This window comes from Propithecus coquereli, unplaced genomic scaffold, assembly GCF_000956105.1.
Source record: "Propithecus coquereli isolate 6110/MARCELLA unplaced genomic scaffold, Pcoq_1.0 Scaffold5, whole genome shotgun sequence".
Taxonomy (NCBI): Eukaryota; Metazoa; Chordata; class Mammalia; order Primates; family Indriidae; genus Propithecus; species Propithecus coquereli.
The window spans coordinates 4012385-4033565 of record NW_012150840.1 but is presented as its reverse complement, the minus strand read 5'-3'; the positions used below and the strand labels follow the sequence as shown (position 1 = coordinate 4033565).

The 21181-nt window shown below is 36.2% G+C and overlaps 1 protein-coding gene across 2 annotated transcripts in view; it reads left to right on the top strand.

Moving 5' to 3' along the window:
* KCNH5 (potassium channel, voltage gated eag related subfamily H, member 5) overlaps positions 1–21181 on the top strand; it is a 314011-nt gene that overhangs the window by 68311 nt on the left and 224519 nt on the right. For both annotated transcript variants that reach the window (XM_012656129.1, XM_012656130.1), the window contains exons 5-6: positions 7743–7858; positions 13245–13637. In XM_012656129.1, coding sequence (XP_012511583.1) covers positions 7743–7858; positions 13245–13637 — 509 coding nt within the window. The remainder of the gene's footprint in view (positions 1–7742; positions 7859–13244; positions 13638–21181) is intronic.

Genomic DNA, 21181 nt, shown 5'->3' with positions numbered 1-21181 from the left:
TATATAAAATTTGTATTTATATTAGATGAGTATTGTTTTCTCTCATTTACTTTAAGTGATTTCATGACACAGCTTAAGTTGGCCAAGAAAAGTACAGTACTTTCTCATAGTTTTGACCTGCTGAACCTTAATGGTGGCGTCGGTAACTACGTATCTATTTATGGAAACCGAAAGTTGGCAGCATTTTACCATGAGGTTGGGGAAAGGGTGCAGATATTGAAGGGTCGACTTTTATTTCTGAGTTAATGTCTCTTCATTCCTCTGCATCCCCACATCAGAATCACAGTCCTTTGTAAAGCACAGTCTCTTTTAAATGAATAATTCATTTAAACAAAATGATATTTGAATAAGCTCCAGACAATTCAGACCACTTGAGTTTTGAACTTTGGGTTTGATAGACATGTAAATTAGAATTTATAGGGAAAATCAAACCCCATTGTGAAAAGCATTAGAGAAAAATCTCTTTCCAGTGCCAGAATTTGTAGAAGAACTTATTTTAAATAGACTTATTTTGAGACTCCCCCACACTTTCCAAATACATAACAGATTACTGAAAAAGTATGCATAATGTAACTATGAATGGTGTATATGAGCTACTTTCTATTATTCATGTGAGCTGTAAATTTAATATGAAAAATTCAATAGAAATAAAATATTTATGTCATCAAGTCATCATCCTACTATCTCTATGAAGCTAGCAGTATAGGAAGTATGTTTTAAAACATTGGCACAAGAATATATCTTTCAACTTTTTAAGTCAAATTAAAGGAACCATGGAACTTTTTTGGGAAATAACAGATGAGATTTCATAATATCAAAATGATTTGGGGTTAGAGCATTGAACTTGGAGACAGTTGACTTGCTATTGATTCAGTGTTGGGTGCTGGAGTACTTAACATGAGCCTTTTCAGCACTCTTAAAGGAATATTTTATTCCCTTCTTAGATTTATCTGTTTATTTTCCCAACCCAAAATGCCGATTGATGGTACAGGTACTATACTAGGTCCTGGAGATACAAAGTCCCTTTTCTCACTTTCCACTGGGTAGACAGACAAACAAATACATAGTGGAAGCTTTCTTGATTGCTCCTATTTTCTCAGTAAAACAGGAAACATGATTATCAATGGAGAGTAAGGATGATGAAGGATGTGAGGAGGTGTTGAAGATGAGAGGAGAATGGAGTAGTTATGAACTGGTTACCTAAGAGTGTGGAATAGTGATTGGATAAGGGAAATATAGCAAGGTTGCTGGGCAGCATGAAGGTCTGCTTGAGGCCAGTGGTCATGAATCCCACTAGTATCTATGAGCATGAGTCTGTGTTATCCACCTGTATTTAGTCAAAGGTGTAGATGCAGAAGTAGGTGAAAGGCTGGGTTTACCCAGAGTGGAATTTTGTCAGTTGAGTAAGATGAAAATAATCATGGAATTTATCAGGGAGTTGAGCATGGTTGCAAAGGAGTAGGTTGAGGGTGTTTGCAAAATTTTGGAGAAATACTTAGGTGATAAAAGTTCTGTTAGCATATAGCAAATAGTGTTTTAGCATTCAGAACAGACAAGAATCTACACACTGCAAAACCAGAAGGTAATTCCGGAGCAAGGACTTTTTACTTTCTTAACATCAGGAGGCGCCAGTGATTGGAGAAAGGGTTCAACTCCCTTGAGAATTTGCCAAAATTTGCTGGATTTGATATCAATTTCTTTTTCTTTTATAGATATTTTGACAAGAAATTTAGACATATGGTTGAAAGACTTAAATAAATGGACTAATTCTGAATTTTATTTCTGAATCATATCTGGAATGGTAACTGTAACGTGATGGCAGCCAACTAATTTGAGTGCAACTCTTCCTTAGGATGAATCCTATGATCACCGAAATTTTACTCTGAATTGATTTTTTTGCCTTTAAACTGAATGACACTGGATGACATCAATAATACCTTCGAGTTATACCATGGTGGATGGTAGAAAAAACCATTGAAGGGGAGGGAAACCAGTTTTGATGGAGTTGTTAGTATATGCCAAGAACTTTGTATTCGTTATTGCTCATTTCTGTAATTCTGAAAATTAGTATTATTTTACTCTTGAAGATCCTGACACTCAATGCCTGATTTCAAATCCCAATTTCTGTCTATTGCACCATGCTGCCTTATCCTTTCTAGTGGAAGTTTATCATTGGGGTTTAACCACTTTAATACCTGGATCTTTTTTCTCCCTACAAAAACTAATCACAGATTGAAAATGCTCTCATTCTGACAGAATTATACTGTCTTGAACCAAGAAACTTACTGATAGTAATTTAAGGGGTAAAATTATTTTTTTTTGTTATCTTTTGTTCCTGGTATTGAGGTCTTGGAATTCTTGTTCAGATAATCAGTCCCAGTCAATAGTACCTGGTACCTTATTTATAATAATACAAAGGGGAAAAATTACAGCCAAGAAATCCATTTTGTTGATTATCTGTATGTGTTCTAAAATAGATGGCCCAAATTTCTGCCCATTTATATTGTACAGTATTTTCAAACAGACTCCAAAACTGCCAGGATAATTACAGTGTGAAATATCCTGTGCCAAATAGTTATGGAAACTTCTTGCCAATAATTGAGACAAAAAAACTCCTGCAGAATAAAAAATAACAGTCAAAATAGCAACTTTCTCCTTGTAGAAGCAAATGGTTTTCTTTAGAGAGGAAACAACAGATGAAATATGAGTAATTATACCATGTAGTCTCTTTGGCCAAGAGTATAATTGTTTACCTAAGCCTTTTTCTTATAGATTAGAATCTTGTGTTGCAGCCTAGTAGATTGATTTAACTGCCTCTGTGACTTCCTTTTATTTTTAAGATTAAGCAGTCCATGACAAAGAGGTTAATTGCAACCCAATAGAGCTAAACTAATGTTTTATTAAGAAGGAGTTGACATCTTGAGCTTTTAGGAGAACAAATGTTCTCATAGTGCCGTGAACAACTTACAGAGCAAGTATTAGGCTCTTCATATTCAGCTGTCTGTTCACATTACCCTATATCGACCACATCTGAGTAACATCAGCGAACTTTGCCGAATAATCAGTCACACCAGTTAGGTCTCTGTAAAGGTGAGATCAGTAAATGTATCACTGGGAAAAGTTAGAACTGCTGATGCATCTTTTTTCTCTGACCTAGACGGTGTGGCTGCTCAACTTTTTCAAAGTTTGTACAGTAAAGGTTGGTAAGAGATCAAATGAACTAATTCAGCTAATAATGCAGGCAGTTATTCCAGATGTGTTCAAGAGCACAAAGGCATAGGTATGAGGACATTCAGTGTGGCATTATTAGTGATAGAGAAAATCTAGAAACTTCTTCAGTGTGCATGAGTGGAAAATATGCATGATCAGGAAAGAGCAAATACTTAATTCTCTGAGATGACGGACGTGCAGGCAAGAACCAGGAGCCATAGTGGTTTAGTTTGGAGGCGGAGGGGAGAGAGGGGAAGTTGAAGGCTGTTGTGTTTCTTATGGCGTCTGTTTTTGTTCAACAAAGAATTTGTCAGGGTTATGTGCTGAGAGTAAGGGGAGCAGGGTTAGTGTAAGTGTCTTGAGAAAAATGCTGTTTGGAATGAGGGACTGCAAGAAAGTCCTAACCAGAGACAAATAAAAAGATTCCTGAGAAGCTCAGGGAGCTCATCTTTGAGTGCTCCCTTTGATTTAAATGTGAAATAAAACAGTCCTTGGCTTTGCAAATGGTTCTCCATCTTTTAGAGCATTTTAATTGCAAAACTCATAAATGATGTCTCAATTTTACATCTCCCTTTGGCTTTGATTTCTCTAGGAAGAAAGAATCCTTTCCAAGTCTTTTCTCCTAAATCTCTCTCTTCCAGTATGTCTGAGTCAGTTCAACATTTGCCACCACCTTTCTTTTTCCGCTAGAAGTTTCCCAGTTCTCTTTCTGAAGGCGGAATTATAGTTCTCAACGTTGTCAGGGCTCCCTCTCCAACCTCCTCTACGCACCCTTCCCACCTTCTCCAGCCTAAAGCCCTTCCCCACGTCCTGAGTTATGCTAACATCTGCTATGAGCTGAGTGCACTTCCTTCTTTGTATTTTAACTTTTTCAATTTACATATAATGCAGATGCTGTGTTAATTCCTGTTTAACTTTTTAACTCATTTCCTCATTCATTCATTCACTGATTCATTCAAGAAAAACAGATCTAGTGCCCATTATGTGCCAGCCATGGTATTAATGACAGCCAGGGTTAGAAAGAATAAGATCTGTCACCCAAAAGTCATATCATGCAGTAAATTCCCTTTTCTTCTATGTTTAAGGGTAGTCTTATAGAACATACTGATTAAAAACATTTTTAGGATGATGAATTCATATTATATTTTTCTTTCTGTTTTTTTTTTTCTGTTATTTAATTGATGATAGTCCTGTTTTTACTCATGGAGAAAAATGTGTGTGTTTTATTTTCATTGTTTTAAAATTTCTTTTTTCTTCTAGGAAACTAAGGTAAAGGGATGAAATATTCCTGATTATACTGAATTTATGTGTAAAATAAAATCCCCAAATATACAAACATTTGAACAAGCTTCTGTTTGGTATTTAAATTAGGAATTAAATTGCTTCCTCATTAAGAAAGAGTAATATGTGCTTATGATGCTTCAAATAGAAAACCAGAGGGTGACAATAAGCTTTCACTGTCATATTTCTCCTTCCTCACACGTTTACTTCCCTGTGTGATACTATGAAATTGGAGAACACATGCCATTTGTTGATTTGTATTCTTTCATGTATCATTGATTTTATTTCTTGAATATCTCCTTTAATTTTTTTCAAAATATTTTCCAGGTAAACCTTTTTGTACACAGGGAATGAAAATGGGCTTCTATTTTAGTCCAACTGGAATGTATGAAGGGGTACATTACCTATTTTAGAAATATGAACCTTCAGTAAGTAAAAGATTGACTTGGAAGTTTCTAGAAATAGTCAAGGCAATTATAATATTCCATTGATACAAGATGAGGAAATTGTCACCAGGAAAAATGTTAATGTAACTATCGGTAATATAGTTACTGTCACCTGAAGATATCCTCACCACTTTTACCCAACAAAGCAAAACCAAACCAAAAACCAGTGATGATGGAACAAAATGGGATTTATTATTAAATCTGATTTTTAAACTTACAAATAAAATTTATTTCTGTATTTCTTTATGGCCTATTTTATGCCAGGCCCTATACCAAATGCAGAGAATGGAGAGATGAAAAATAGAGTGACTAATGTGTTAATCAATAATTGCATTAGTGTTGTTAGTGCCAAGCGAGATACGAATGTACAGAGATGGGCACCTCTCTTTTATGGGTGGATCAAAGAAGATTACAGAAAAGTGGTAATGCTTTAAAGGAGTCTGCAGGTACTGGTAAGTGTTAGCCAGAGAGATGAGGGAGGGAAAAGACATTGCAGGCAGAATGATTATAACATGAAAATATGAACCATCATAGGGTATACAAAGAATTCCTAATAGATTTAATTTTAGTTTTGAATTTATTCTTCATTTAATTTGCTAATGGTTTTAATAAGGCTGGAATACAGAATATAAGAAAGTGGTAGGAGATGGATGCACAGCAAATCTTTGGGGTCAGAAACTAAACAACCTATATACAGTATTATCCTGGAGGCCTCCAGGTTGCTGTTAAAGGTTTGTAATAGGGGCAAGGCATGGTCGGATTTGTGCTTTAGAAAGAACTTTCTGTGTAATGTGGGATGTAGTCTTTAGGATGCTGCCACCTACCTCATGTGAAAGGTGATATATTATCTGACATAATAGGGATGCAGAGAGGAGATTCAATTTGAGAGATATTTATTGATATGTTATAACCTTTAAGGCTTAGAAGTGATTGAGTGGGTGTGTGTGTGTGTGTGTGTGTGTGTGTTTAGGTAATAGTGAGAGGAGGATGATGAATTTCAAGTTTCTGATTTGGGCAATTATAACTATCACAGGGCCATTTTACCAAAATCAGGAATGCAAGAATGATGCAGCGTTGGGGATGAGAGAAGTTGATGATGAGACTAATTTTGGACATGTTAAGTGTTATCAACAGATGCCTATAGAACATCTTAGTAAGAGGTGGCCAGTGGCTAATTAGACACACAGGTCTGGAGCTGAGAAGAAAAGTCTAAGGTGGTCATAGAGAGTGCATGTTGGCTTTTTACATTGATGTTGAGTTTTTAGAGAGTTGGTGACATGTTTGGTGCCCTTTTATTTCTCCAGCACATTGCATAGGGTAAGTCTTAGGGTTGCATACAATTCCCAAAACCTCACTGTTTTTTTTTGTTCTAGTTACTAGGATGAGGTCCGTTAATGAAGAAGAAATAAGGACTTTCTATAAATTGATGACTGTTTACTTCTTTTCCAATACAATTATTGAACACAGAGAGGGAGCTGAGTTGGTGGGACAATACAAAGCTTAAATGAAATCAGAATTAACCTGAAGAATACTAAAATATGGTGTCACCTGCACTGTATGTTTTGATGAATAGTAATAGGCTGGTATATGCCCAGGATTTCTCCCTTCATCTTTTGTCTTTCATCATTGCTATGAAAGTCATTCCTTTGGACCATTGGGGGTTTTTCCTTTTAAAGAGTTGTTTGGTAAATACTCTAGTGAAAGGTAATACTGCAGAAATTATCAAATAGTTTTAATAAAATCTTTAATGTATCAGAGCTTTTGAGATACCTAGAGGAAGGATAATTGAGATAGGATCAGAATGTGATTGGTTTTGTTCTCTTTGTTCATATCTCATTGACATTTCCTTGAAATTAACTATTTTAATAATGGCTCTTTGAGGCCCCAGAAGAAATTTCTTTCCCATTAAATTCACATTTCCCTCTCCCAGAAGTTACTGTTCCCTCAGAAAACATTATTAAGATTCTAGATCTTCCAAAAATAATTTTTAGATATCATTGCAATTTTTAATAGGCAAGAAATAACATTTTGCTATGTTTCAAGGAAGGTAGATGTGATATGAATCATATGAGATTTATTGAAATTTGTATTTATTCTCTTTTGTGTGTACATCTACAAACAAATACATAGTAGGACTGTTTTTATTAGGGTAATACTAGCTGCTATAACAAATAACCCCCAACTTTTAGCGGCTTAACATAATAGAAGCGTATTTCTTGCTCATATAACAGTCCAAGGCAAGTGATCCTGGCTGGCATATGGCATTTTCCACACAGTGATTTGGTGGCTTTGTTATCCCCTGGGGCCTTGTTGTCATTTCCATCCAGCTGGTAGAAGGAAGGAGAAAGTATGGAGAAGTCATACTTGCTTCTTAAGTTGAGGCATGGAAGTGACACACATAACTTCTGCTTATATTCCATTGGTGAGAACTGGGACATGGGCCACACCCAGATGCAAGGAATGATGGGAAATGTATTTCTGGGTGGGCAGCTGTTTCCTATTAACAAATCCACACACTGCGAAGGGCAGCACAGAATTTTTTGGACAGCCAGTTGCCTTGACCATGGGGACCATGTAAAAGATATGAGCAAAACAAAAAGCTCACACATAAATATTGCTCATTATTTTATAGCCACACTTCAAATATATGATGATGTCTATGTTGACAGAAAATGCTTTAAGTTGATACTTTGCGTTCATTCTAGATATTGTGTGGTTGCTAAGATCCTTTGAATATTAGTAAGACTGTTGTATTCCTCATTCATTATGTATGAAAAACTGAGACTTTCTTTCCTTATTTTTAAGGTTGGACAAAATTTGCCCGATTAACACGGGCTTTGACAAATAGCCGAAGTGTTTTGCAGCAGCTCACGCCAATGAATAAAACAGAGGTGGTCCACAAACATTCAAGATTAGCTGAAGTAAGTGTGAGACTAACTTTGCTTCCCAAGATGGTGGTGGTGGTATATTTTTTTTTCCAAAAATGATTCAATGTAGATATTTCTAGTTATAATTTTACAAATACTTAGCTGGTAATTTATTTTTCCCTTGTAGAAATATATTTAATAGAGATCCCAAGTATTTATTTTTGTTCTCTCCAACTTTTAGAATGGGAATGTAGTTCATGTCATCCCAGGTGATGTCTGTAGAGTATGAAGTTTCCATTGAACAAATGAGATGGAGAGTTCATTCATTCCTTCATTTATGTATGCAGCAGACTACTTATTGAGGGTTTACTCTGTGCTTGGCACTCTGCAAAAGATGCAAAGATGAATAAGAAATGGGCCCCGTCAGCAGCAGACACTGATCATAGGATGTGAAAATACTGTGACAGGGTGCAGTGGGAACCCATGCAGGAGCATTTGCCGAGACTTGGGGCCTTGGGGAAGGCTGCTTGAATGAGGTAACTCCTAGGCTGAGTGAACCTGGAAGGAGAAATATTAGAGTTAGGCAGGTAAAGAAGGGATGGAGGTCATTCCTATCAGGGAGGCCAGCATGTGCAAAGGTTCAGAAATGAGGTAGTGTGGTGACTTTGAGTATGACTTCAGTGTGGTTGAATTCAGGTGGGGAGGGAACTATTAGGTGGCATATAGTGAGATGGTGGTGGTTGGTGTCTCATGTGCCAGGGAATTGACATGATCACATTTGTGCCTTAGAAAAAACCTCTCAAAGGGACATTGGTCCAATTGTTTTTTTTTTTTTATAATCTTCTATTTTTATTGTATGAATTTGAAATATTATTCTAAGAAGAGGTCCCCAGGTTCTACCAGATTGCCAAAGGGATCCAAGGCACAAAATGATTAAAAACTCGTGCTTGAACAAGTGGCTCTGTGGAGAATGGGGAGGGAGGGAAACCAGTCAAGAAGTCCTCGTAGTAATTTAGCTGGAATGACCAGGGCCTTGAGCAAGGTAGTGGGAGCAGAGGTGGGCAAATTGCAGACACATTGAGGTTAGAGTCAACACATTTGTTGATAGATTAGAATAGAGTGTGAAACAAAGGGATGAGATGAGGACAACTCTGTGTTTTTGGTTTAGACAACTGGGTAGATAGTACTGTTGCTTAATAAAATGACAAATACAAGAGGAGGAAGAAAAGGTTTGGGGACAATGATAATGTGTTCAGTTTTGCACATATTATGTCTGAAAAGCCTGATAAGAAATCGTAGTGGAGATGCCTAAAAGGCAGTGGGATTTATGGGTTGGCCCCTGAGCAGGGATATTTGGGTTTGAGTTGTAAACTTTGGTGTCACCCTCATAGATATGGCTGTTAAAGTCATAGGACTAGACGATGTTACCCTGAGACCAAAGAGAAAAGGAATGAGGACAGAACTTTGAAGCAGCCAAAAGCTTAATTGTTCACATCTTTTATAATCATCATTTGAATTACTGGTATGAAAGACGCCAAAAAACCAATTAAGCTACCAAAATTGTGCTGAGCACTTGGTGGGATTCACAAAAATATTCCTTGGTAATTTACCAAAAAAGAGTAAGATGACATCAGATCCATACGTTCATCAATTTGCTCTGCTGGAGAAAAGTAAGTTGAAGCACTCTAGAGTCACTTTTCCAACTACTTGTAAATATTAAATCTGGTTTGGAAAGGATTAGGGAATAAAGCACATTCTTTGAGTTTGGAGAACTCTGGAGTTTTTCTTAAGCCCATAGCTATCAAAGAAACTTGTTATAGTTTTCTGCTCTAAATAGCACTGTTAGCTTGGGGAAAGATTACTACTTTGATGTACAGACATGTTTTTAAAAACCAAAAGAAGACATTAACATTGTTAAATATTAATGAATGATAAACACCGTATTTTAAAATATGATATGCAACTGGCATTAAGACTTTAAGTAGACCATTAGATACAACTTCCTTTTTCAATAATGCTTATTAAGTACTACTTGATTTTGGAGCTACTTTCTCTTCTGCCTTGAATTGTCCATTTCTAGATTCTACACAAATCAAGCTGAAGTGTAGGAGCTTGTTTCTGTGACTGTTAACTTTTATAGTCATGATTCCTTTTGGGCCTTAACTACACCTTATTCAGAGTTTTTCTTCTGTCTGCTACACAACAGTGCAAGAACAAGAGGAAGGGGGCCAGAGAGAGGAAAATCCTCTACCTTAGGCACCCAAATCACTCAAGATTGTTTGTTCTCTTTGTCAAGGGGAACGTTTCTTTACCCTTGACATTTCGTCATTTTTATTTTTATGAAACTTGTATTCCTGTTTATTCCCATCTGATTTTTTTTGCTTTGCTTTGCGATTATTGCTAGTTTCTTTATCAGTCATCTCTAATTCATAAACTTGATTCCAATGCAAAACTGCTCTCTATCGTGTCTTAGGCTCGCTTTCAGAGAGCATGCAGAAATAAGATTTTCAACAGAGAGTTAGACTGCATACCTGCAGTATATGCTCTTAGATCTAAAGACAGACCCAAAAGAAACACCAACCACAAGAATATTGTTTTTCCACTTGTGCTCAAAGGCTCATATATTAATAATTTGCTCAACTCAAGTATCTGGTGTTGCTGTGGAATTTTAGGCTCTTCATTGTTTCCAAGACACATAAATTTGATCTCAATTCCGGATCCCCTAAATTTAGAGCTGATCCCTCAAATTTGGATCTGATCCCCAGTGTCAAAGACTCTGGTCTTCACGTAGGCAGTTAATTAATTTTCCACATGCGTTGACATCCTGCCGATTGCCTCAGCTTGCTTTCTTTTATGCCGAGCGGAGATAAATACACGCACCGCTGCCACGTCAGTCAGTGGGCCTGACCTCCTTAGAGTCAATGCTCTCAGATCTTCAGAGAGGAAGAATGTATCTGTATTTGTACAAAAATACATCAGAAGAATGTGATTTCATCCTCTCTCCACCTAAGGCTTATTGCTTATGAAAGTGCAAATGCAATAGCAATGAAAGTGAAGACTAGTTACTCACTGCTGTATAAAAGAGCCCAGTGACAGAGCTAAGATTAAAGTAGTGCTTTGCATATAAGAAAGATCAAAGCCTAAACACTTGTGCACCTTTTTTTGTTTTTGTTGTCATCTTCTTCCTCCCCTTTTTCCTTCTGCTTCTTTCCCTCATTTAGCATTTTTGATGCAAGTCACTGTCCGAAGACTTGGGTCCTGAATGTCTAAAGAAATATAAGACAAGGGTCTTATCTTGGGCTGTACATTGTAATCACTTGGAAAGGTTTTGAATATAGAGATTCTCTGAGATTCAGAGACCAATTTAGTCATTTTCTGGGGTGGAGTCTAGATACCAGTACATTGTATTTCTTAAAACATCCCTGGGTGATTCTAATGTGTAACCTGATTTAAGAAGTAATGAACTTGGGGAGTAATCCCATTCTGCCTCTAGAGGAGAAGACTTACATTATTCCAGGGTACTGAGCAGGGCCGACCTATCCCTTAGCACACTAGACACAGTGTCTAAGGCCCACAACACTTTTAGGGGCCCATAGTATGTTTCAGTTTCCATTAACAGCAGAAGAAAATAATGAACTTTCAGGTAAAAACAAAAGTTGAATGTGTGATATTAATATATTCATCTTTGTAGCAATGCTGTTACAAAATATAATTTTTATTTACTTTCTTAATAGGCGAGTGGGGTCTAGGAAGGCAAATAGGCTTAGAACCCTTGAAGGTGATAATGATCTTGGCACTGAGTTTGTTCTTATTTCCCAAGTCTGATTTCTTTGTGCTGTTCTATAGACTATGCGGATGTAGTTAGAAAAATACTAACATTGAATATGAAGGAAATTTTCATGTTTAACACAGTGAAATTGGAACTGATAGGCCAGTGGTTGAAAGGTGAAAGAAAAGCTGTGATTATGTACAATTCTGTGTATATAATAGTCCATCCAACGTGAGCCTTACATTCCTAATGGGATAATTTGCTGCTAAGTAATTTAAGACCTTATAGGAAAAATATGTCTGGGGCACTGATAATATGGGTAAAAATATAAAATATCTTTATAAATCATTCTTACAATCCTCCAAATAAAAATAATAATTTTAACACATAACTAAAGAGAAAACCAGTGATGTTTTTCATGTGTAAATAGTAATAACAGATATTATGTAGTTTTCAGATATGTAACTTCTATGTATGGAGAGAAACTTTACGATACTCTCCCAAGTTTCAAAAGATGCTGGTGTGTTTGTTTTGCTTTGTGGCATATAACTCACAGAGTTACATGCTAGCAAGTGTTTTTGTTTTTATCTATTCCTATATGCAAATGTTTAATCATTTGCGATTTTATGATTTGGACTTCTTGACTCCTACCTTCCAGGCATTAGTCCTAGAGACACTGAATAATTGGTTTCATAAGATGGGCGAGGCTGTTGGAAACATTATTTAAGAAATTCCCATTTACCAAACTCTTTAACCCATTTGTTGTCTTCAGCTTCATTGATGGCCTGGGGCAGGGGTTTTTGATCTGCTCCTTCAACTCTTTTTCAGAATTTCCAGGCTCCAAGTTCCAGAAGGCAGTGTTAAGTCCTGTGTTTATTACCTTTCCTCAGGGTCACCCAAACTTCTACTCTTGCTTTGTCATCTGCTTTTTCTCTTTGTCTCTTACTGTAATTAAACCTAACCAGAGTAAGTCATTATAACCTTGTACTGAATTTTTCTATTTTTCAAAAAGTTATATAGTAGCAAACTGGAGTGTTTAACATTTTTTTTTCCTGAAAAGAATATGCATCTGGGCAGGAAACACAATATTTTTTAAGTCCTGGTTTAAGGGGGAAAAGGCAAAAGCAGGCTATAACATTTGCTACCCTGTGCACTGCTATGCCGTCATCAGGGTCCTGGCTAGGTATCACTCAACAGCAAGATCAACAACCGTGGGGTGCTGGGCTTCAGCGAGGCCATCAGAATCAAAGTTATATTCCCTGAGGCAGTAAATATGTGTGAAGAATTAATAGCAGTGAGTCACTCAAATAACCGTTGGATAATGCATGAGAGACACGTGATACTAGGCAGCTCGCAGAGGGAGTGTACAGAAGGCACTCACAGAAGTGGACATCCAGCAGTGTTGGGGATCAGTGCTGGCCACGGCGACAGAGCAAGCCAGCTGGAACAGCAGATGGCTCACCTTTGGCAGAGTGATTGGACTTGGAGTGACTTCCTTTGAACAAACTTTGGGACAACTCAAGAGAAGAGGGAGACAAAACTACAGAGCTTGACTGGCCTTGAAACCAAGTCATGCTAATAGGCTGTGGTTTGACTGCCAATAAGTTTGAATTCATCACTACCTAGGCAGAGATGTCCAGGTCATTTACACACACATTTTCTCTCTTGTAGGTTCTTCAGCTGGGATCAGATATCCTTCCTCAGTACAAACAAGAAGCGCCAAAGACGCCACCACACATTATTTTACACTATTGTGCTTTTAAAACTACTTGGGATTGGGTGATTTTAATTCTTACCTTCTACACCGCCATCATGGTTCCTTATAATGTTTCCTTCAAAACGAAGCAGAACAACATAGCCTGGCTGGTGCTGGACAGTGTGGTGGACGTTATTTTTCTGGTTGATATTGTTTTAAATTTTCACACGACTTTTGTGGGGCCTGGTGGAGAGGTCATTTCTGACCCTAAGCTCATAAGGATGAACTATCTGAAAACTTGGTTTGTGATCGATCTGCTGTCTTGTTTACCTTATGACATCATCAATGCCTTTGAAAATGTGGATGAGGTAAGTTTTCTGTTTTTGTCCTTCAGAGTACTGTGGATCATAAGTTTTGAAAACATCAGGATAAGACGATGCCATGGATAATCAAAACTTCTTTTCAGCTACCACTTTCAACTGTCACCCTACTAAATAAACACTTGCCATGAGTTATTGCATTTGGTTGCCTTAAATTAATTTTTATCCACTTCTTTTCCTTGAAAATGCTGATTACTGAGAAAATGGCTGTGGTTGGAAGTTGTGGTTGGAGGAGATAGAGAAGAGAAGCCTTTGGAGTCAAATGCTTTTGATAATTGATAATTTAGATAATTGATTGAAAAATGATGAAATAGATGTATTTTCTTTGAAAAACTGCAGAATTTAAAAATTTTGTGCATCCGTAGGTCTTTTGACTCTTCTCCTCCAGATACATCTGGTAGCAGTGCAAGTGTTAGCATAAAGATGAGGAAACTTTTATGGAAGAGCAGTTCTTAAATTTTTGCCACTTTGGTGTCTTCCTTATAAACTTTTGCTTTAAATTTTGTCTGAGTACATTTGTGGGTAGACACTGTATTGAATGACTTGATGTCTGGTCTGGTTCAAGGTTCTGGTCCTTCAGTGTTATCTGTGAACCCCTAATAGAAACACTTAAAATGTGTAATATCTTAAAAAGACCACTTCGTAGCCTCTAACTTAATAGTGGATGATTTTCAAGTTGCTACATCAAGCTAATAGGATGCAACCAATAACTTCAGCTAATAATATATAAATGAGTCAATATAGAATATATCTATTATTAAAATGTGTTCACGATGATAATGTTACTAACTTAATTTTCCTAAATATTCTACTCTGTAGACTGCTCAGTTAGAAAATTCTCTATTACCTTGTTATTGTTGCTGTGATTCTGTGTGTTGGGAGATAGACTGACTTTTCTTCAGTGACTTTTCCCATAAAATGTATACATTCGATCAACTATAACAATATTACAAACATCATTTCTCCAAAAGTTAAATGAAGACATTATATTTTGATACTGTACATATAATTGCTACTTTAAAAATTATGGAAAAAAGGAATCATAATAATTAGTTTTCTAATTTTAGATTCCACATATATCACACTTTTAAGCGTACTTTTATTTCTTTCAAATTTATCTTTTGGAAGAGGGTACGAAGGAGTTAATTTTAAAAATGCTAATCATATAAGGGAACAATAAATAATATATTTCACATACTATATGGATTATATTAATACATTAAGATTTTGGTTATTTACAACATAGGCATAAAGATTTTAATAAAAATATTCCCTCATGGAATCTTCAAAAATTGAACTCATAGAGAGAGAGAGTAGAATGGTGTTTACCAGGGTCTGGAGTGATTGGGGAGGGGGTTTGGGGAGATGTTGATCAAAGGTTACAAAATTTCAGTTAGATAGGAGGAATAAGTTGAAGAGATCTATAGTATAACAGTATGACTATAGTTAGCAATATACTGTATTCTGGAAAAATGCTAGAAAAGTATTCTCACCACAAAAATTATAACTATGTAAGGTAATGAATATGTTAATTTTAGTCATTCCACAATGTATATATACTTCAAAACAATGTGTTGTACATGGTAAATACATATAATTATTGCTGTAAATTAAAAAAATAATCAAAATATTGGGTCAATTCATAGAAAAGAATATACATTAACTATATTATATAACAAATGCATTTATAATAATAAATACATACCTAATTATATGATAATATATACATATATTGAAAGGTCCACAACCTCACTCATGTTAAAGAAAAGACAAAGTAAAACTCCACTCAAATACCACTTTCATTTATTACACTGCAAAGATAAAAACTATGTTAAGGCCCTAGGCTGGTGAGTATGGTCCCTAAGGAGGTGCACTGCTCGAATCTGCCTTTATGAAAACTTGCTGTGTGGAGCACAGTCAGTGATGTCCTGGGTCTGGTTTGGGAAAGCCCATTATTAGCATCTCTTCCAAACTCAGCATTCAGTTATATCACATTAGAATCTTGAAATTGGCTGTAGCCATAGTATTTACATCACAGAAAGTAACAAATACTACAAATCAAAGCCTTTACCAACACACTATTGAACACAGTTAACTGAGGGCTGTGGGATTTTCTGATCTGCTGTAGCTCATGTGCTGAAGCAACCTTTCCCTGAGGCTGTTCCCAGTCAATGACTGAGAGCGGTAGGAACACTGTAAATGGTCCACACCGCTACTTTTGTTCTGTGACCGGCAACTGACTATGCTGAGGTCTGAGATCCCTCCCCCTACCCAAGTCTTCCTTCCCTCTTTCCCAAGTGTCAGGCCTGCATTGTGGTCTGATGCCTCCCCTGCCCCTCTCCTCCCCACTGTATCCTTCCCAGGCATTTATCTCAGTAAACTTCTTGCACAAATAACCCTGGTTTGGCATCTGCTCTTCCCAGGACCTGAACTGAAAAGTAGGGAGTGGGACAAGGCCCTCTCACACATTACTCAATGGAGGATAAAATGGTACACCCTCTATGAAGAATAACTGGCAATATCTCCTTTTAAAAAAGAGCAGACTCTAGAGGCAACCACTTTCAGTTTTTTAGGGGATTCTTTCATTATTTGCTTCATGGTATAACGAAACATGATTATATACCTACCTACCTCTTGGTTTTTCAGTTTTAGGTTCTGTCTTTGACTTCTCACTGTGCAAGATGAGGTTTTAGCTCCCTTTTATACCTGCTGTCATTATTTACATGTACCATTTCCATCAACTCATTCTCACAACATAGCTATATCTTCCTTTGGTTTAATAAATAGTTTATTGTATTATTATTCCTACCAATATCCTCTTCATAGCTGAACCTTGCAGCACGCTATGATTACTTTTCCCTTTCTGCACTTTCTGTTTTCCTAGGAGGTGATACCTGTCTGTGTTTATCATATAACTTGCTTAGCTTTTCATGTACTTATCACTAATTCAACTACTAGCTCTCTGCCAATTATCTAAATCTCCCCTCATTACATCGATGCAAGAGATATTCTGTCAACAACATTGTCTTAAATGAACATCTCTTCACTCTACCCTCCCACTTGATTGAGTTGTGTTAGCTATTAATATAATATTCTAGGCTAGAGGTAATTTTTCTTCAGAATTTTGAATGACACAGTGCCATTGCACTCTACCTTCCTGTAATTCTGTTAAGGAACTTGAAGCCATTGTAATTTCTGATCCTTTCCATGTGACGTGTTTTCTCTTACTGGAAATTTCACATATCTTCTCTGCCCCAGGCTTCTGAAACTTTTTGATATTTTGCCTTAATGTGGGTCCGTTTTCATCCATTTTGATGAGTATTGACTGGGTGGCTTTTCTCAATTTGGAAAAACACACCTTCTGTCTTGATTCTGTTTCCTGTGATGCTTTTCTCTACCCCTCCTCACCTTTTCTCTATTTTCTGTTTCTGCAGCTCTTTTTATTCAGATATTGTACCTATGGGACAGTCCTCTAATATCCTTTTTTTTTCTCTCCTATTGCATTTTCTAATCCTTTATCTTTTTGTTATACTTTCTGGGAGGTTTCTTCAACATTATTTTCTAACTTTCTTTGTCCCTATAATACTTTTTTACTTAAGGTCTAGTTTTCTTGGTTTGTGTATTTCTATCCTTTTACTTTATATCAGTCTAGGTTATTATTTTATAAGTAGTATATAGATTTTGAAAATCTCTTTAATAGGCAAGTTTAATATATTTACATTTATTGTGATTAATTACATTTTGATTCTTAGGACATCCTGTTTTCTGTTTTTAAATTCCTTTTCTTAGCTTTTCTCTGTTTTTGTTTTCCTTCTGTTTATTCATGGTTTTGATTGATTGAATTTTTCTTTCATCTCCTGGATCCCTTACAATCGTTTGAAAGTTTTTCTGTTAATTGTTTACTCTTACATTTTTAACGTCATTGTTTGACTGTACATATTCCAGAAATTCATAAGTATCTGTACCTTTCTTGTAAATAATTCAAGGATTCTGTTCACCTTCTATCTTTCAAATTATTATTGTCTTGTATTTTGGTTCTATTTTTTTTAACTTTCCCTTTTAATTATTATATTATTTTTTTTTCTTTTATTTCAGCATATTATGGGGGTACAGATGTTTAGGTTACGTATGTTGCCCTTGGTCCCCCCCCAAGTCCAAGTTTCAAATATGTCCATCCTTTGGGTGGTGCGCATTGCACTCTTTGTGTATGCATATACCCGTCCCCCCACCCCCTCCCCCCTGCCCAACTATGTTGCAGAGAGTTGGATGCTATATAATAGCAATTAATTTAATTGTCAGCACTTATTTAGATTTTTTGAAATGTTTATCAGTTTCTTTGCTCACACTATTTTATGCATTCTTGGCTGTCTTTCTGATTCAGTTCCTGTAGATTGGGTGTTTATTATCTATTATATAGCATCCAACTCTCTGCAACATACCTCTTTCAGGTAGAGTTCCTGCATCATTCCCGAGCAGCTTGAATTAATATCTTCACCATATTTCATCTTCACTTATGTATACGCATGCACATTAATATAGTTAAAATTATTTTTCTTTTATTGGCTTGTGTGTGTTCATAAGCACCATAGTAATTGTTGTATGACTGGGACTCTTATGCCTTGTCTAGGACATATTTTATTGTGAGACTATGGAATGGTTACTCTGCCTCTCAGTTTCCACAGTGTAAGAAAAGTGAAGGAATGCCTGCTCACTTATATCACAAGGTGGTTATGCAAAATAAATGAGAAAAGGGGCACTAATGAATATTGTTTGCAGAATTCAGCAAGTCTTTATTTTCAAGATTGTCAATTTGCTTTGTGAAGTTAATTTGATTTATTAGGAATTCATGAACTGGATGTGTGATTGTTTAAGAAAATGGTGAGGCAGACAAGACAGATTCCATTGAGGAAAACATTCTGTTTGAAAAGAAAGAATACAAATTTCCTAGAAACCATAAACAAAAGGTAAAAGATGTCGCTAAGAATCAAAAGAATAGGATTGAGTTCCTTTGTAGTGTACATTTGAATACAGCTTTGGGAGGTCCAGAGAGCTAGATTTTTGGGAGGTTTAGCTGAACCACAGAACATCAGAGAAAGATGGGACAGCTGCAGATGACATGCTGTTCAGAAGGATAGAGGATTTAGGAAACATGATACAAGGAAATTTAGATGATGATGAGTGGCACTAGTAAGTGGTAAACAGGATAGACTAGGTCAGAACAAAATGAAATTGGGAAAAAGATCACCCAAGCGTTAATTCAGAGGAGAAATGAATGGACCAATGACTGCTAAGTAGAAATATATAGATGTTTTCAATTTTCAGAAAAGTTTATGGAAAATAATTCTTTTGCCATGAATTATGCTTATCAAGCTGCCACATGCATTATTTCACTTTACCTTATATATTTACATTGATAATTATTATTTCTGATCCAGTCTTCAAAACAAGAATTGAAAATCAGAGTGACCAATTATGCTTGTAGATTTTAGTAACTTTTGTCAGCCTAAACTCTCTCTTTGTTCCTTTTGTTGCCATCTCAGACCTCTACAAAGAATAGCATGTTAGAAATTATTATTTAATGTAGTTGGCTTGCTATTACCTTTTCGTTAAAGCCAATAGATAATTTAAAATAATATTGAAGTTGTATGGGTGGGAGTTACCTAATTTTTCTGTTTTAGTTTTCCTAGTTTTAATCTTATTAAATCCATAGAAACGCTGCCTGTCTTAGCCCATTTTGTACTGTATAATAAAATACCACAGGCTGGGTAATTTATAAGGAACAGAAATTTATTGCTCACAGTTCCAGAGACAGGGAAGTCCAAGATCCAGACACTGGTGTCTTGTGAGGGCCTTCTTGCTTCATCCTCACATGGGGTAAGGCGGAAGGGCAAGAGGGACAAATGTGTCCTCAGATGGCAGAAGAGAGCAAACCCACTCCCGCAAGCTCTTTTTATAGTGCCATTAATCCATTCAAATCTGTTAAGGCTTCCCGTTATGCCCCACCTCCTAACACTATTGCATTGAGGATGAAGTTTCGACACGAGTCTTGGAGGGGACAAACACTTTGAAACCACAGCACTACCCAATCCTCCTTGGAATTGGTTGATTTTTCTTTTCACTGTGTTTTTCGGCTGGTGATGGTGTGCCAACATTGAGTTCTAAGCAATCTGCTTTTAAATCTAACTTTGTAAAGAGCATGAAACCTTTAAAAATAGACTTCATTTTTTAAGAGCACTTTTAGGTTTACAGAAAAATTGAGGAGAAGGTGCAGAGATTTCCCATATACCCTTTGTCTCCATACGTGCATAAATTCCCCCACTGCCAAAATAGCACACCAGACTGGTACAGTTGTCACAATTGATGACCATCATGGACACATCATTATCACCCAGCAACCATAGTTTACATTAGGACTCACTCTTGATTCTGTACATTCTATGGGTTTTGACAAATGTATGATGACATGTACCTACCATTACAGTATCGCACAGATTAGTTTCTCTGCTCTAACAATCCTCCTTGCTCCATTTATTCATCCCTCCCTTTTCGCTAACCTCTGGCAACCTCTGAACTTCAAGTGTCTCCATAGTTTTGTCTTTTCCAAGTATCATATAATTGGAATCATATAGTTGGTAGCTTTTTCATATTGGCTTTTTTAGCAATATGCTTTTAAGATTCCTCTATGTCTTTTCAAGGCTTGATAGCTCATTTTTTTTTTTTTTTTTTTTTACTGCTGAATAATATATCATTGTCTGAATGCACCACAGTTTATTTATTCATTCATCTCCTGAAGAACATCTTGGGTGCCTGCAAGTTTTGGTAATTATGAATAAAGCTGTTATAAACATTCATGTGCAGGTTTATATGTAGACATAAGTTTTAAACACATTTGGGTAAATACCAAGAAGCATGATCACTGAATCATATGGTAAGAATATGTTTAGTTTTATAAGAAACTGCCAAACTGTCTCCAAAGTAGCTGTACATTATGTGTATTCCCATGAGCAATAAATGAGAGTTCCTGTTGTTCTACATCTTTGCCAGCATTTGGTGGTGGTAGCGTTTTGGCCTTTGACCATTCTCGTAGGTGTATGGTGGTATCTTGTTTTTATTTGCAATCGCTAATGATATAGAATGCTGAACATCTTTTCATGTACTTACTTGTCATCTGAATATCTTCTTGGCTAAGGCATCTGTTAAGATCTTTTGTCTATTTTTTAATTGGGTTGTTTGCTTTCTTGTTGTGGTTTTAAGAGTTCTTTTTATATTTTGGATAACTGCTCTTTATTAGATATGTCTTTTGCAAATATTTTCTCTCAGACTGTGGCTTGTCTTCTCATTCTCTTGACACTGTCTCTTGTAGAGTAGAATTTTAAATTTCAATGGAGTCCAGCTTATCAATTATTTCTTTCATGGATTATGCCTTTGCTATTGTATTTACAAGGTTATTGCCATACTCAAGTTCACATAGAATTTCTAGAAGTTTTATAATTTTGTGTTTTACATTTAGGTCTATGATCTATTTTGAGTTA